The sequence below is a fragment of the Polypterus senegalus genome, chromosome 1 (assembly GCF_016835505.1).
Source record: "Polypterus senegalus isolate Bchr_013 chromosome 1, ASM1683550v1, whole genome shotgun sequence".
NCBI lineage: Eukaryota > Metazoa > Chordata > Cladistia > Polypteriformes > Polypteridae > Polypterus > Polypterus senegalus.
In genome coordinates this window covers 335,832,286-335,846,963 of record NC_053154.1, presented here as the reverse complement: position 1 = coordinate 335,846,963, position 14,678 = coordinate 335,832,286, and the positions used below count along the sequence as shown (strand labels likewise).

Below are 14,678 nucleotides of genomic sequence, written 5' to 3'. Positions count from 1 at the left end.
AAAGACGTTACTGCTGCCCGTAAAGCTGCAACTATAAGATAAGCTTTGCAGTAAAGTGTGTACTGATAAAAAAAAAAAAAAGGATATAAAAGTCGACTGTAAAGGAGGTGAAGGGAGAGAGAGCTGCGATTTGAAACTGTCAATGACAAGCTGACAGGGCCTGCACAGATTTCTCTGCTCACCAAGAAAAGAAAGAATAAAAAGAATTCTGCTTGTTTGAATTGGTGTCTGCCTGCTGTTGTCTCAAACCTTCGTCCACAGTGTCTTTGTGCCTCTGTTTAAATATATTCATTTTTTTTCCCCCCAGCATGGAATACTGCGCTACTTGATGGACCTTACTTTGAAACAAATCCTTCTTCGTTTTCTACAACACACGCTACGTCTTGATTTGTTCCTCTGATGTGATTGGTTACTCTCTCAGGTGGGCGTTAGCTTATCATAATCACCAATGTGAGTTTTCCCCATTCGACTTATACGACCGACATAAAATACTGGAAATTTTACAGTAAAGTCAAGCCCCGACTTATACAAATTATTTGTTGTAGGGTCCAAAAATCACACAAGGAGGGCCGCAATGCGCTTTTTTTTTTTTGACAGACTTTTGTCACCGTCCTGCTCCACTGACAGACTGAGGAGATCGTTCCTCCCACACACTATGCGACTCTTCAATTCCACCCGAGGGAGTAAACGCTAACATTATTCAAAGTTCTTGTCTGCTTTTACATGCATTTTTATTACTCTTTAATTTAATATTGTTTCTTTGTATCAGTATACTGCTGCTGGATTATGTGAATTTCCCCTTGGGATTAATAAAGTATCTATCTATCTATCTATCTTTAACAGGCCCCTGCCTTTTGACAGGCCTTGACTCTCTAAGAAAACAAGAAAAAACTCCCTTGTGGGAGAAAAAAAAAAAATGGAAGAAACCTCCGGAAAGGCAGTTCAAAGAGAGACCCCTTTCCAGGTAGGATGGGTGTACAGTGGGCGTCAAAAAGAAAAAGGGGGGTCAATACAAGACAATACAATACACAGAACAGAAGAACACAAGTAATCGTCAATACAATACGATAGTACAATAAAAATATTACAAGTACAGAACAGAATTTAACAGTCGATGATCTCACATAACATGATTACGATTTGTTCAGAGTCCTGGAGCCCTCGGCCATCAAGCTGCCTTCCCCCTATTGGACATCTCACAGCTGAAACAACCAATCCGATGAAAGGACCCCTCTACCCGACGATTCCTGCGATCCTCCATCAGAGATGATTTTATTTTAGGCGGGCAGAACAACTTGGCAGGTGGGCCGTGGCACCAAGTGGCACATTTGAGTACCGAGAAGAGAAACAGAACAGGTGAGGGTTAGTAACAAATTATAACGATTATATTAATTGTGTTTTAGTGCTAGTGACTGACAACAGACATGCAGTCTGCACAGTTAATCAGCAGCTCTAGTCAGGGTGTGCTTACCCTGCGGGAGAACTTAAACGTGAGTATATACGGTAATTTGTGTTAAACCAACTTAAAAACGATCTTGTGCAGGCGTTGTCCAAAATCAGATTTCCGGTCCAGATCGGTTAGTGGCAGGGATAAAATGTTAGCTGTGAAATTATGGAATTCATTATCAATTCGTCACTTGCTCTTGCTAACCCTTCTACAGTGGTGTGAAAAACTATTTGCCCCCTTCCTGATTTCTTATTCTTTTGCATGTTTGTCACACAAAATGTTTCTGATCATCAAACACATTTAACCATTAGTCAAATATAACACAAGTAAACACAAAATGCAGTTTTTAAATGATGGTTTTATTATTTAGGAGAAAAAATCCAAACCTACATGGCCCTGTGTGAAAAAGTAATTGCCCCTGAACCTAATAACTGGTTGGGCCACCCTTAGCAGCAATAACTGCAATCAAGCGCTTATGATAACTTGCAATGAGTCGTTTACAGCGCTCTGGAGGAATTTAGGCCCACTCATCTTTGCAGAATTGTTGTAATTCATCTTGATTTGAGGGTTTTCTAGCATGAACCGCCTTTTTAAGGTCATGCCATAGCATCTCAATTGGATTCAGGTCAGGACTTTGACTACGCCACTCCAAAGTCTTCATTTTGTTTTTCTTCAGCCATTCAGAGGTGGATTTGCTGCTGTGTTTTGGGTCATTGTCCCGTTGCAGCACCCAAGATCGCTTCAGCTTGAGTTGATGAACAGATGGCCGGACATTCTCCTTCAGGATTTTTTGGTAGACAGTAGAATTCATGGTTCCATCTATCACAGCAAGCCTTCCAGGTCCTGAAGCAGCAAAACAACCCCAGCCCATCACACTACCACCACCATATTTTACTGTTGGTAGGATGTTCTTTTTCTGAAATGCTGTGTTCCTTTTACGCAAGATTTAACGGGACATTTGCCTTCCAAAAAGTTCAACTTTTGTCTCTTTAGTCCACAAGGTATTTTCCCAAAAGTCTTGGCAATCATTGAGATGTTTCTTAGCAAAATTGAGACGAGCCCTAATGGTCTTTTTGCTTAACAGTGGTTTGCATTTTGGAAATCTGCCGTGCAGGCCATTTCTGGCCAGTCTCTTTCTTATGGTGGAGTCGTGAACACTGACCTTAATTGAGGCAAGTGAGGCCTGCAGTTCTTTAGACGTTGTCCTGGGGTCTTTGTGACCTCTCGGATGAGTCGCTCTGCGCTCTTGGGGTAATTTTGGTCGGCCGGCCACTCCTGGGAAGGTTCACCACTGTTCCATGTTTTTGCCATTTGTGGATAATGGCTCTCACTGTGGTTCACTGGAGTCCCAAAGCTTTAGAAATGGCTTTATAACCTTTACCAGACTGATAGATCTCAGTTACTTCTGTTCTCATTTGTTCCTGAATTTCTTTGGATCTTGGCATGATGTCTAGCTTTTGAGGTGCTTTTGGTCTACTTCTCTGTGTCAGGCAGCTCCTATTGAAGTGATTTCTGGATTGAAACAGGTGTGGCAGTAATCAGGAAATTGAACTCAGGTGTGATACACCACAGTTAGGTGATTTTTGAACAAGGGGGCAATTACTTTTTCACACAGGGCCATGTAGGTTTGGATTTTTTTCCCCCTAAATAATAAAAACCATCATTTAAAAACTGCATTTTGTGTTTACTTGTGTTATATTTGACTAATGGTTAAATGTGTTTGATGATCAGAAACATTTTGTGTGACAAACATGCAAGAGAATAAGAAATCAGGAAGGGGGCAAATAGTTTTTCACACCACTGTATGTTTGACTCCTGTCATTTCTGACCTTTTTCTCTTATTTTTTGACCTTGTTTTTTTTATTCTACGTCTCTCATTATTTATTTTGGCTTACGTCGACATCCTGGCTCAATCTCAGACTTTGTGTGTTGACAGACTCGCCATTAGCCAAAATGATCACAAAACTGCTGTAGTACCAGGGTGTTGTACGGTGTTAGCTATTATGAATGTAGAGAATCAGTGACTTTTATTGGCTAACTAGAAAGATTACAACATGCAAGTTTTTGAGGCAACTCTTATGTAATCTCGCCTGAAGAAGGGGCCTGAGTTGCCTCGCAAGCTTACATGTTGTACTCTTTCTAGTTAGCCAATAAAAGGGGTCATTTGCTTGGATTTTCTCTACACAAAGAGGCTGAAAATTATTGATTCACCCTCATATTCGGGGGGTTTGAATCACAAGGATTCAAAGTAGAACGTTAATCTATCAACCAAAAACAGAACATTTTTCATTTTATGGTAGACTGAACAACTGAAAAATATTCAGTTATGCCAGGACGCCACCCTTGATGCATTATGGGTACTGCCATTTCATTACGTTTGCTCCGTATCTGAAATTGACAACTAAACCCATGATTTAGGCACAAATATCTACAAATGAATGTCTTTATGATATATACAAAATCTTAACTTTTGTTACAGGTCTTCAAGTTCCGATTAGCGAATTCATTTTCACGACATTAACGGTTTGACTTTTTGATCTTCCAGACTCGTCTTGCCATAGCAGAAGGTTTCTTTTATTTCGGGACCTGAAGATGAAATGAGAACAAATCGGAGTGCGTGCCAGGGTCAAAACCAAAGAGACAGAGCGATTTTTTCGCCAGGCCAGAAAACGTCAGACAAGAACCAGAATCATAAACTGGAAAGAACATCTGAAAGAAGAAAGAATAAAAATACATAGGAGTGCACAACAAGTTCTTCTTCCGGTTTTCTGTGGTGGCGACCTGATCAAAGCACCGTGACGTCCCTCCATTGATGGATTAAAGGCCAGAAGTCCACGTCATCATCAAGTCCTTCCATGAGAAGAACCCTGAAGACCATGAGGACTGATTTGTGAGGTCATTTATGTTGGGTAGAATGTCTAGAGGGGGCTGGTCAGGTGGTCTCGTGGCCTCAGACCCCCTGCAGATTTTTTTTTCTCCAGCCGTCTGGAGTTTTTTTTGTTTTTTCTGTCCTCCCTGGCCATCGGACCTTACTTTGACCTTACTTTCTATATTAATTAGTGTTCTCTTATTTTAATTCTTACTTTGCCTTTTTTTCTCCTTCACTTTGAGTCACATTATTTGTATAAAAATGTGCTCTACAAATAAATGTTGTTGTTTTAGTTTTATGCACGGACACCAGAACAGTGCAAAGATAACCCTTTTAAAGGGTCGCACTGGGGACTTTCGAGAGGTGGCTTCGCCAATGGCCAATGCAAAAGTTACAAAATGGCACTGCAATAAAATGCAAAAAAAAAATTAGAACTTGGGAACCAAAAAAAGGCTTAATCACAGAAACTCCAACATTAACCACCAATAAGTCCCAAAAACTCGGTAAAGTGTAAAATGAACTCTTTGAGGGCTGAATATTTTTTCCAAAAAACAAACAGTTTCTGAAAAGCAATGGTTTCACACAGAAATCAACATAAAGCGTCTGTGGCTGCCAGTTTGCCAGGAATGTGCGGCAGGTTTGCTGCCAGGCTGTCTTCTTGTGGCTGGGGCGGCATGATCGCAGGGCATTGCAAATCTTACCATTGTTAAGTGGCAGTCCTCCTAGGGCACAGTGCTGTAGGCGTGCCAGCTACACAAACCTGTTTAGCACCACGATTAACTGGGGGCCAGTCCGCTGAAGCTGGAACCTCACATTCGTTTTCGATCGCTCGGATCAAAATCGGAGTCCAGCAAGTCATAGTCCAGTTCAGAGATTCACCCACGGAGTATTTCGCTTTGATCTCTCGCCATTACGTGTCCGTGCCTTACTACTTACTACAGTAAATCTCGGTCAAACCAGTGAAGCTAACTTTCCTTCTTGCAACAAGAGTCCGACTAAAACATAACGGTTGGTTTTGTCCCAGTTTACAGCGGATTACCATCGTCAACACCTCCTTTTGATAAAAGTCGACATCAGCCCCGAAAGAGTTAATAAAGAACACCAAGTGCGTTTTATCTTTTTGGTAGTAAACACGTTACACGGGTGGGCAGATTCAGTCCTGGAGGGCCGCAGTGGTTGCAGGTTTTTGTTCCAACCCAGTTGCTTAATTAAAAACCATTCATCCATTGTCTAACCCGCTGAATCCAAATACAGGGTCATGGGGGTCTGCTGGAGCCAATCCCAGCCAACACAGGGCACAAGGCAGGAACCAATCCCAGGCAGGGTGCCAACCCACCGCAGGACACACACCCACACACCAAGCACACCCTAGGGCCAATTTAGAATCGCCAATCCACCTAACCTGCATGTCTTTGGATTGTGGGAGGAAACCCACATAGACACGGGGAGAACATGCAAACTCCACAAGCAGGTAGGACCCGGGAAGTGAACCCGGGTCTCCTAACTGCGACAAAGCAGCACTACCACTGCGCCACCGTGCCGCCCTTAATTAAAAACCAATCTTTGTTAATTATTTAATTTCACGGCTTGTTAGTTGCTTTAACTCTGCCATGTCAGCTCATTCTCATATCCTAGATTTTTTTTTTTTTCCTTTCTAAGGATATCATCCAAATCATCTGAAGTCTAAAACAGACGAGTTATTCTCAGTGCTTCACTTTTTTCTCTGCACTTTTATTTAATTAAACCCAACAGTGCATGATAAATCCACACAGAGGTGTAAATGGCAACAAGCTAAATGGAGAAATGCTGGTTTCTTTTGTCATTTGCATCTCGTTGCTAATAAGGAGCAATTCAAAAGCTGAGACGACAGCTGTTTAAGACTAAAATAAGCAATAAGGGATCAAAAACCTAACGAGCGACACCACTAAAGTGAAGCAGAAGTGTTACTCGAGCAATAAGGGCTTATTATTAAGTAACTGGGTTGGAACAAAAACCAGCAGCCACTGCGGCCCTCCAGGACTGAATCTGCCCACCCCATCAGTCAAGGAGGAGGAAGTGCATCGGGAATAGTAAAGAGAAATTAAAAAATACAGACAGTGAAGTAGCGGATGCTCTAAACTTACATTTTTCTGAGGTCTCCACATGTGAGGAAGTGGATAACCTCCAGCAGTAACAGGGACTACTAAGGAGGTGCCGAGGGATTTAGAAATTGTAGAGAGAGAGGAGTGGTGTGGATTAAATAGGCTGAAATGAAACAAATCACCAGGACCTGATAACACTTACCCTTGATTTCGGAAGGAAGTCATCGAGTACTGAGAGAAACTATTGGCAAAGTCACTTTGCACTGACGAGATTTCAAAGGACTGGGAAATGGCAAATATGATCCTGTTATATAAAAAGGGTGACAGGGCAGATCCAAGCAACAGTAGGCCAGTAAGCTTAACGCGCATCACAGGAAAATTAATGGAAGGAATTATTAAGGATAAGATTGAGCAACACATGGCAAGGACAGGAGTTATTAGGGACAGTCAGCGTGGGGTCAGAAGAGGGAGGTCGTGTTTTACTAACAGGCTGGAATTCTATGAGGAGGCAACAAAAGGATCTGATCAGCAGATGATATTATTGATGTGGACTTTCAGAAGGCATTTGATGAGGTGCCACATGAGAGGGTGGGCATCAAATTACAAGAAGGAGGAGTTCATGGTGTGGTGTGTCGATGGGTGGAGAATTGGCTCAGACACATGAAGGGTGATGGTGAGAGGAACCTCATCAGAACTCGCCGATGTTAAGAGTGGTGACCAGCAGGGGGCAGTGCTACGGCCGCTGCTATTTTTAAAATCTATAAATGATTTGGACAGGAATAAAAGTAACAAGCTGGTTAAGTTTAGAGATGATACCAGGCTAGGTGCACTGGCAGATAATCGAGAATCAGAGGAACCCGGACAGCATAAAGGTTTGGTCAGATTTGTGGACGATGAAATTTAATGCCAGTAAATGTAAAGAATTACACATAGGAAGTAAAAATGTGAAGTCTGAATACACAATGGGTGGTCTGAAAATCGAGAGTCCACCTGATGAGAAGGATTTAGTAGACGCGACACTATCAATTGCCAGACAGTGTCTAGAAGCCATTAAGAAGGCTAACGTAATGTCAGGTTATATAGCGCCTTGATGTGTGGAGTACAAGTCACTGGAGTTTATGCCGAAGCTTTATAACACACTGGTGAGGCCTCATCTGGAGTCCTGGGTGCAGTTTGGGTCTCCAGGATACAAAAAAAGGGACATAGAGGTGCTGGAAAAAGTCCAGAGAAGAGCAAGCAATCTCCCTTGCCTGGAGGAGCAGCATCAGCCTACAGTCCTGCAACTGCACCAAGTGAGGTCCACCCTGAGGAGGATCAACACCAACAAAGCTGCAGGATCAGACAGGGTGTCGGGCAAGACAATGACGATATGTGCTGATCAATTGGCAGGAGTCTTGGTGGACATTTTCAACCTTTCTCTACAACTTGCAATGGTCCCTGTCTGCCTCAAATCCTCCACTATTGTGCCAGTGCCTAAAAAAATCGGCGGTCACCTGCCTTAACCATTACCGCCCTGTGACTCTGACCCCAGTAATAAAGAAGTGCTTTGAGAGAATCCTCCTAAAGTACATCAAGGATGCCATCCCTGCTGGATTTAACAACCATCAGTTCGCCTACAGGAGGGACAGATCGACCGAGGATGCCGTCTCAATAGTACTTCATGCAGCCCTGACTCATCTGCAGTGCCCTAACACTTATGTTAGGATGCCATTCATCGATTTTAGTTCAGCGTTTAACACTGTAATCCCAGACAAGCTGGTACCAAAGCGTCATAAACTGGGTCTGTCCACATCGTTGTGTCTCTGGATCAGGTACTTTCTCACCAACAGGCCTCAGGTGGTTAGAATTGGAGATCGTACTTCAGCCACAATGGTTCTGAACACAGGTACGCCACAGGGTTGTGTGCTCAGCCCAGCACTCTTCACATTATATACGCACGATTGCTCTGCCATCCATCCATCCTCTTCCGCTTATCCGAGGTCGGATCACGGGGGCAGCAGCTTGGGCAGAGATGCCCAGACTTCCCTCTCCCCGGCCACTTCTTCTAGCTCTTCCGGGAATCCCCGAGGCGTTCCCAAGCCAGCCGAGACACAGTCCCTCCGTTGTGTCCTGGGTCTTTCCTGGGGCCTCCTCCCGATTAGACGTGCCCGGAACACCTCGCCAGGGAGGCGTCCAGGAGGCATCCTGATCAGATGCCCGAGCCCCCTCATCTGACTCCTCTCTACTCTGAGCCCCTCCCGGATGACTGAGCTCCTCACCTTATCTTTAAGGGAAAGCCCAGACACCCTGCGGAGGAAACTCATTTCAGCCGCTTGTATTCGCGATCTCGTTCTTTCAGTCACTACCCATAGCTCATGACCATAGGTGAGGGTAGGAGTGTAGATCGACTGGTAAATTTAGAGGTTTGCCTTACGGCTCAGCTCCTTTTTCACCACGACAGACTGATGCAGAACCCACATCACTGCAGACGCCGCACTGATCCGCCTGTCGATCTCACGATCCGTTCTTCCCTCACTCGTGAACAAGACCTCCGAGATACTTGAACTCCTCTACTTGGGGCAGAATCTCGCTACCAACCCTGAGAGGGCACTCCAGACTCCGGCTGAGGACCATGGTCTCGGATTTGGAAGTGCTGATTCCCATCTCAGCTACGAACCGACTCAGAGAGAGCTGACCAAAAAGCAGTGACCCAATCCTGAGTCCACCAAACTGGACCCCCTAAACACCCTGGCTGCGCATAGAAATTCTGTCCATAAAAGTTATAAGCAGGATCGGTGACAAGGGTCAGCCCTGGTGGAGTCCAACTCTCACTGGAAATGGGTTCGACTTACTGCTGGCAGTGCGGACCAAGCTCTGACACCGGTTGTACAGAGACCGAACAGCCCTTATCAGGGGGTCCGGTATCACATACACCCGGAGCTCTGCCATCCATGCCACAAATATGGTTGTGAAGTTTGCGGATGATACGACTGTGGTGGATCTCATATCAGACAATGATGAGACTCACTACAGAGAGGAGGAGATACAACACCTAGCACTATGGTGCTCAGCCAACAACCTCATCTTGAACACCAGCAAGACCAAAGAGGTCATTGTGGACTATAGGTGGTCCAGAAGAACAGAACATGCTCCTATATTCATACATGAGGAGGCTGTAATGTGTGTGGACAATATCAAGTTCTTGGGTATCTACATCACATCGGATCTGACATGGTCTTTGAACACATCTCACCTGGTAAAGAAGGCCCAACAAAGACTCTTCTTCCTCAGAAATATGAGACGTGTTGGATTCTCCACTCAACTGCTCACAAACTTCTACAGATCCACTATAGAAAGCATTCTCTGTCACAGTATGACCGTGTTTTACGGCAGCACAGGCCAGGAAGGACTTGGCACGGGGGGCGAGAACAGCACAGGGGATTGTGGAAAGTCCTCTCCTAGACCTGGACTAGAAGGGTGCAGAAGAGGGCCAAATGCATAGCTATGGATCTCGCCCATCTGGGAAATGGATTGTTTGTACCACTGCCTTCGGGAATGCGGTACAGAAACATAAAAACACGTATCAGCCGAATGAAAGACAGCTTTTTTCCCCCCGAGCTGTGAAGTCCATCTGCCCCTGCTGATACACACACACACACACAAATCTACACCTAACCTGCCCCCCTGTAGACATGCACACACACTTTCCCTCGTAATCCTCCCCTGCAGACCCACACACACTGATCACCGGTCTCTGCAGGCGTACTACCTCAGGAAAAGTCTGGACTTGATGATGTTTTATTGCTGCTGTCTTTTATACTTATTACTAGGCTGACCCGCCTTTTAAGTCAACCACTTCTTAAGGCAATTCAATGTGTAGATCAATTTGATATTTTATACAAACTCATTAATTTAGTTATATTGCATTTGAGCGGTATTACTTTAATACTCGTAGTTTGTTATTTTTGTGATGAAATTTAAACTTTTTTTCTATATTGAGGTCGCCCTTTTGAACCCCCCTGATATTTACTACGCGGTGAGACATTTGTACTCCATCAACATTAATTACTTCCAGAGACATCATTTTGTCTATTTTTCCAGCGCATCGCGCACAAAAGCAAGGGAACGGTGACAGCACCAGAGCTCTGCTCACATCATGTCGCTTCGTACCGCAACCTGCAAGTAGTAAGTCTGTGATAAGCGGAATACCGCTACGCTTTCCACTCACGGGACGGAAGGACAATCCTGACCGCTTTTATATAGTAAGATGCTTATTTTATTACTTATAGTGTATTATGTATTTTAAGTATTCTGCCTTAAGGCCGAGTCCTACCGACAAAAAAATGTGTTATGTGTATGCACAATGACAATAAAGGATTCTATCTGTCTATCTATGCTGATTCAGATGAGTTATGAGGAAAGATTAAAGCAGCGGAGCCGTTACAGATTAAACAAAAGCAGATCTTTAAGAGGAGACCTGAATGAAGTGTTTAAAACTATTAGGGGAATTAGACCATTGGATCGAGACAGACTTTAAAAGGAGTTCATCAAGAACATGCGGATACAGCTGGAAACTTGTTAAACGTCGCACAAACAGAAGGAAGTTTTTCTTCACATAGAGACCGACACACACACACACACACACACACACACACAATAAGTGACCAAGTAGTATGGTGGACAGTAGAACTTTAGGGGCTTTCAAAACTCTACTTGATGCTATTTTAGCAGATAGGGACAGTGAGCTTTGCTGGGCTGAATGGCCTTTCTCGTCCAGATTGCTCTAATGTTGTAATCTCTCAGTCTTGCCCCCCAGTCAATAAACAGCCATCTTACAAAGATCAACATAGCTTAGTCCTTCTTACTGGATAACATGCAAAAATAAATCAACACTGCTGGTCATTTCTGGATTGACACGTCAAAGGTAGGAAATGATAAATTGTTAGGACTGGGCTCCGATTAATGTCAGCCATCGGTTGGAACAAAAGCCTCCCATGGACTGAACGGAGCAACTAAGGAGTTAAGCATTAAACATAGAACACGGGCATCTGGCACATTTGTTATCTTTTTATTGCAAAATACAACGTATTTTACCATTATTAATTTTTTCAGTAACAAACCCTTGGCGACTTACTGCAGTTGGCACGTTAGTTTACGGTCTTGAAGTTCCTGCAAATACGTAAATTGACAAAGTTAATTCATTTTAACGCTTTAAATGCAAATCACATAAGAGCAACATCTTCCTTTTGTGAAAAGGCTTCTGAAAAAATAATCCGTGTGCAAGTTACCGTATGTCCCATTGTATGTCAATAATGCAAAATTTATTTAAGTTATTAGAAAAAAAAAACGGTATGGCTTATGCAAGGAAGTGGACAATCCCAATGGGACTGTCCCAGGCTTCAGAGACTCCGAGTATGGAAGCACAAGGAAAACTGTGATCACAATGAGCACCCTGGCCGGAGTCTGCTTTTGGTCGTTGTTCAAGGCTTCTGCCTGGCACTCACACTCCAGAATCCACATACATACCATTAATTAAGTAGTCCACTTGTGTATAATCCTTCTTTTTGTAACTTTCGTAAGCTTGTGAAATGAAAAGGCCGACACTAACGAGAAAGAAAAGAAGGCCAAAGAGAAACACGGCAAGAAGAGAGCCGGTGTCCACCACTTGGCTAGCCAGAGGCCCCACTGACAGAGAGCCACCTTTATCCTCTACAGGCTCTCTTATTCCTGTGGTTGCTTCAGGAATGACTTTAGAGACTACTTTATGCTGGCCTGTCGCTTCTGAGGTTCTTAAATTATTTGGTACAGCCGAAGTCATGATTGATGGCAATATCTTTTCAGTGGTAAGTACAGTTTTCTTGGTAGATGGAGTGGCCGTTGGCTCCTTGGTGGTAGGGGCGGCTATTTTGGTCGTCATCTCCTTGGTGGTAGGGGCGGCTATTTTGGTCGTCGTCTCCTTGGTGGTAGGGGCGGCTGTTGTCTCCTTGGTGGCCGTCGTCTCCTTGATGGTAGGAGCGGCTGTTTTGGTTGTCGCCTCCGGGGCGGCAGGGGTGACCGTCGTCTCCTTGGTGGCAGGGTTCTTCCCTGGTTCCACTACTGCCACAGTAGTGTGATGCTCTTTTGTAGTTAATGTTTCCATTGTAGTCACCAGAGTGTGGGGAGTTTTGATTCTGCTTTGTTCTCCTTTATTAGCTGCTGGCTCTGTTAGATTCACTTCAGGTAAAAACGTACTTGTAGATGTTACGGGTATCTTCTTCTTCGGTTTGTCAGGAGGTTGCACTTTGTTGTTCACCTCTGCAGTCTCAGTTGTTTGAACACTCTTCTTGTCTGAAGATGGTGAAAAAGTGGTCAACACTGTGGGCTGGCCCTGGGTGGCAGAGGTGGAGGCAGCCAGTTTGGTGACAGTAGTGGACTGAGTTGTGGGTGTAGAAGATGGGGCCGCAGAGCTGGATGTCTTGCTTGTTGGCTGTGGAGGTTTTTTATCAGGGTCTAAGTCAGCGGCGCCTGTCACTTTTGTTTTCTTTGACGCTGTGACTTTTGCAGGAAGGTTTTTTTCTGTTGATGACGGTGATGATTCAGATGGCACATCAGAGGTTTTCACTGGGGACACAAAAGAAGATGATAAAATAAAGAATGAAAGTTTACTAGTAGAGCATTACGAGGGTTTATAATTACAAAGTAAAGGTGGAGCACATCTTAAAAATTATTCATGGATAATAGCAGTAGTGCTGACCTAAACAACTGACAGGCAGCTGTGCGACTTTGAGCTCTAGTTTTACATAAATTCTGGGGGCAAACTAGTGGGCTTCAGAAAATATTCTGACCCCTTCACTTTGTCCAGGTTTCATCATTTTGCAGCCTTGTGCTTTTTTAACCTACAGGCTTCCATTAGGCCAGATTACCTCTAAACAAAAGGTGAACTACCAACATCTATGCAGATGACACACGGCTTTAATTATTTATAGTGCCTGATGACCCTGATGCTCTGGGCTTACTTGGAAATCTTATTGGTTATCAAAAATGGAAAAAATGTGGGTATTAAAAATAAACATGATCCCATAGCGTTAAAAGGCAAGGAGGAAGTAAAGAATTTAGGTGTAATCACAGACTCTGACCTAAACTTGAAATCACACATTAACCAGGTTACTAGCACAGCATTTTTTCCAATTAAGGAATATTGAAAAAGGTAAACTTCTTAGAACACTGAAAGAGGCAAATAAATTGATCACATTTTTGTTTTTAGTTGACTTGATTACTGTAAGGCACTCCCTAACAGGACCACCAAAGAAAGACCTCAATCAGCTGCAATTAGTGCAGAATGTAGCAGCAAGAATTTTAACCAGAAAAAGGAAATCTGAGGACAGCACACCAGTCTTAGCATTGTTACATTTGTTACCCGTGTCCTTTAGAATGGATTTTAAAATACAGTGGAACCTCGAGATACGAGTTTAATTCGTTCCAGCAATGAGCTTGTATAGCGAATTTCTCGTATCTAGAACAAATTTCCCCATTGAAAATAATGGAAATCCAGTTAATCCGTTCCGCACCCCCTAAAATATCAACATAAAAATCAATTTTCCTAACAAATAACACTGATAAATAATATATACAAGTGGAACCTCGTTTTGCAAGTAACTTGATTTACGAGCTAAATTTTTTAATTAATTTTCACTTGATAAAACGAGCGATGTCTTGCAATACAAGTAGTATGGATACACTTTGTCTGCCGAGCGTCATGTGAGCATAACTGAGCTGATGGTTCTTCTCGTGTGTGTGTGTGTGTGTGTGTGTGTGTGTGTGTCTCTTCTCTCTCTCCTTATCTCTCTCTCTCTCTCTCTCGCGCACACGTGTCTCTTTCTCTCTCTCTCTCTCTCTCTCTCTCTCTCTCTCGCACACGTGTCTCTCTCTCTCTCTCTCTCCTTATCTCTCTCTCTCTCTCTCTGAGGTCAATCGTCTCCTATTCTCCGTCTGCATGTCCGCGATATTTTTGGATACGCTTATACAGCGAAACAATGAAATCACAAGAGCACAAACGCATAGATCCTCACACTATGGGAGAACACTGACTGAGCTGATGGGCTGGCAGCGTCAGCTTGGGTGAATCCCTAAGTCGAGGCAGATCGGGAAACGCATCACGCATAACCACAGCCTGGCTCGTGGTTCGTCACGAGCCAATGCTCGATTTAGATCCGAATTTTTCGCTCATACTTTCCTCTTATCTTGAATTTCTCGTATACAGAGGTGATCGTATCTAGAGGTTCCACTGTACTACTAATGGTATATAATAATTTAATAATCTTGA

The 14,678-nt window shown here is 43.6% G+C and overlaps 1 protein-coding gene across 2 annotated transcripts in view; it reads right to left on the bottom strand.

Moving 5' to 3' along the window:
• Positions 1-11,423: 11,423 nt before the first annotated feature.
• wu:fa25f02 (uncharacterized protein C11orf24) overlaps positions 11,424-14,678 on the bottom strand; it is a 151,161-nt gene continuing 147,906 nt past the window's right edge. For both annotated transcript variants that reach the window (XM_039738946.1, XM_039738936.1), the window contains one exon: positions 11,424-12,976. In XM_039738946.1, coding sequence (XP_039594880.1) covers positions 11,877-12,976 — 1,100 coding nt within the window. In that variant the 3' untranslated portion in view covers positions 11,424-11,876. The remainder of the gene's footprint in view (positions 12,977-14,678) is intronic.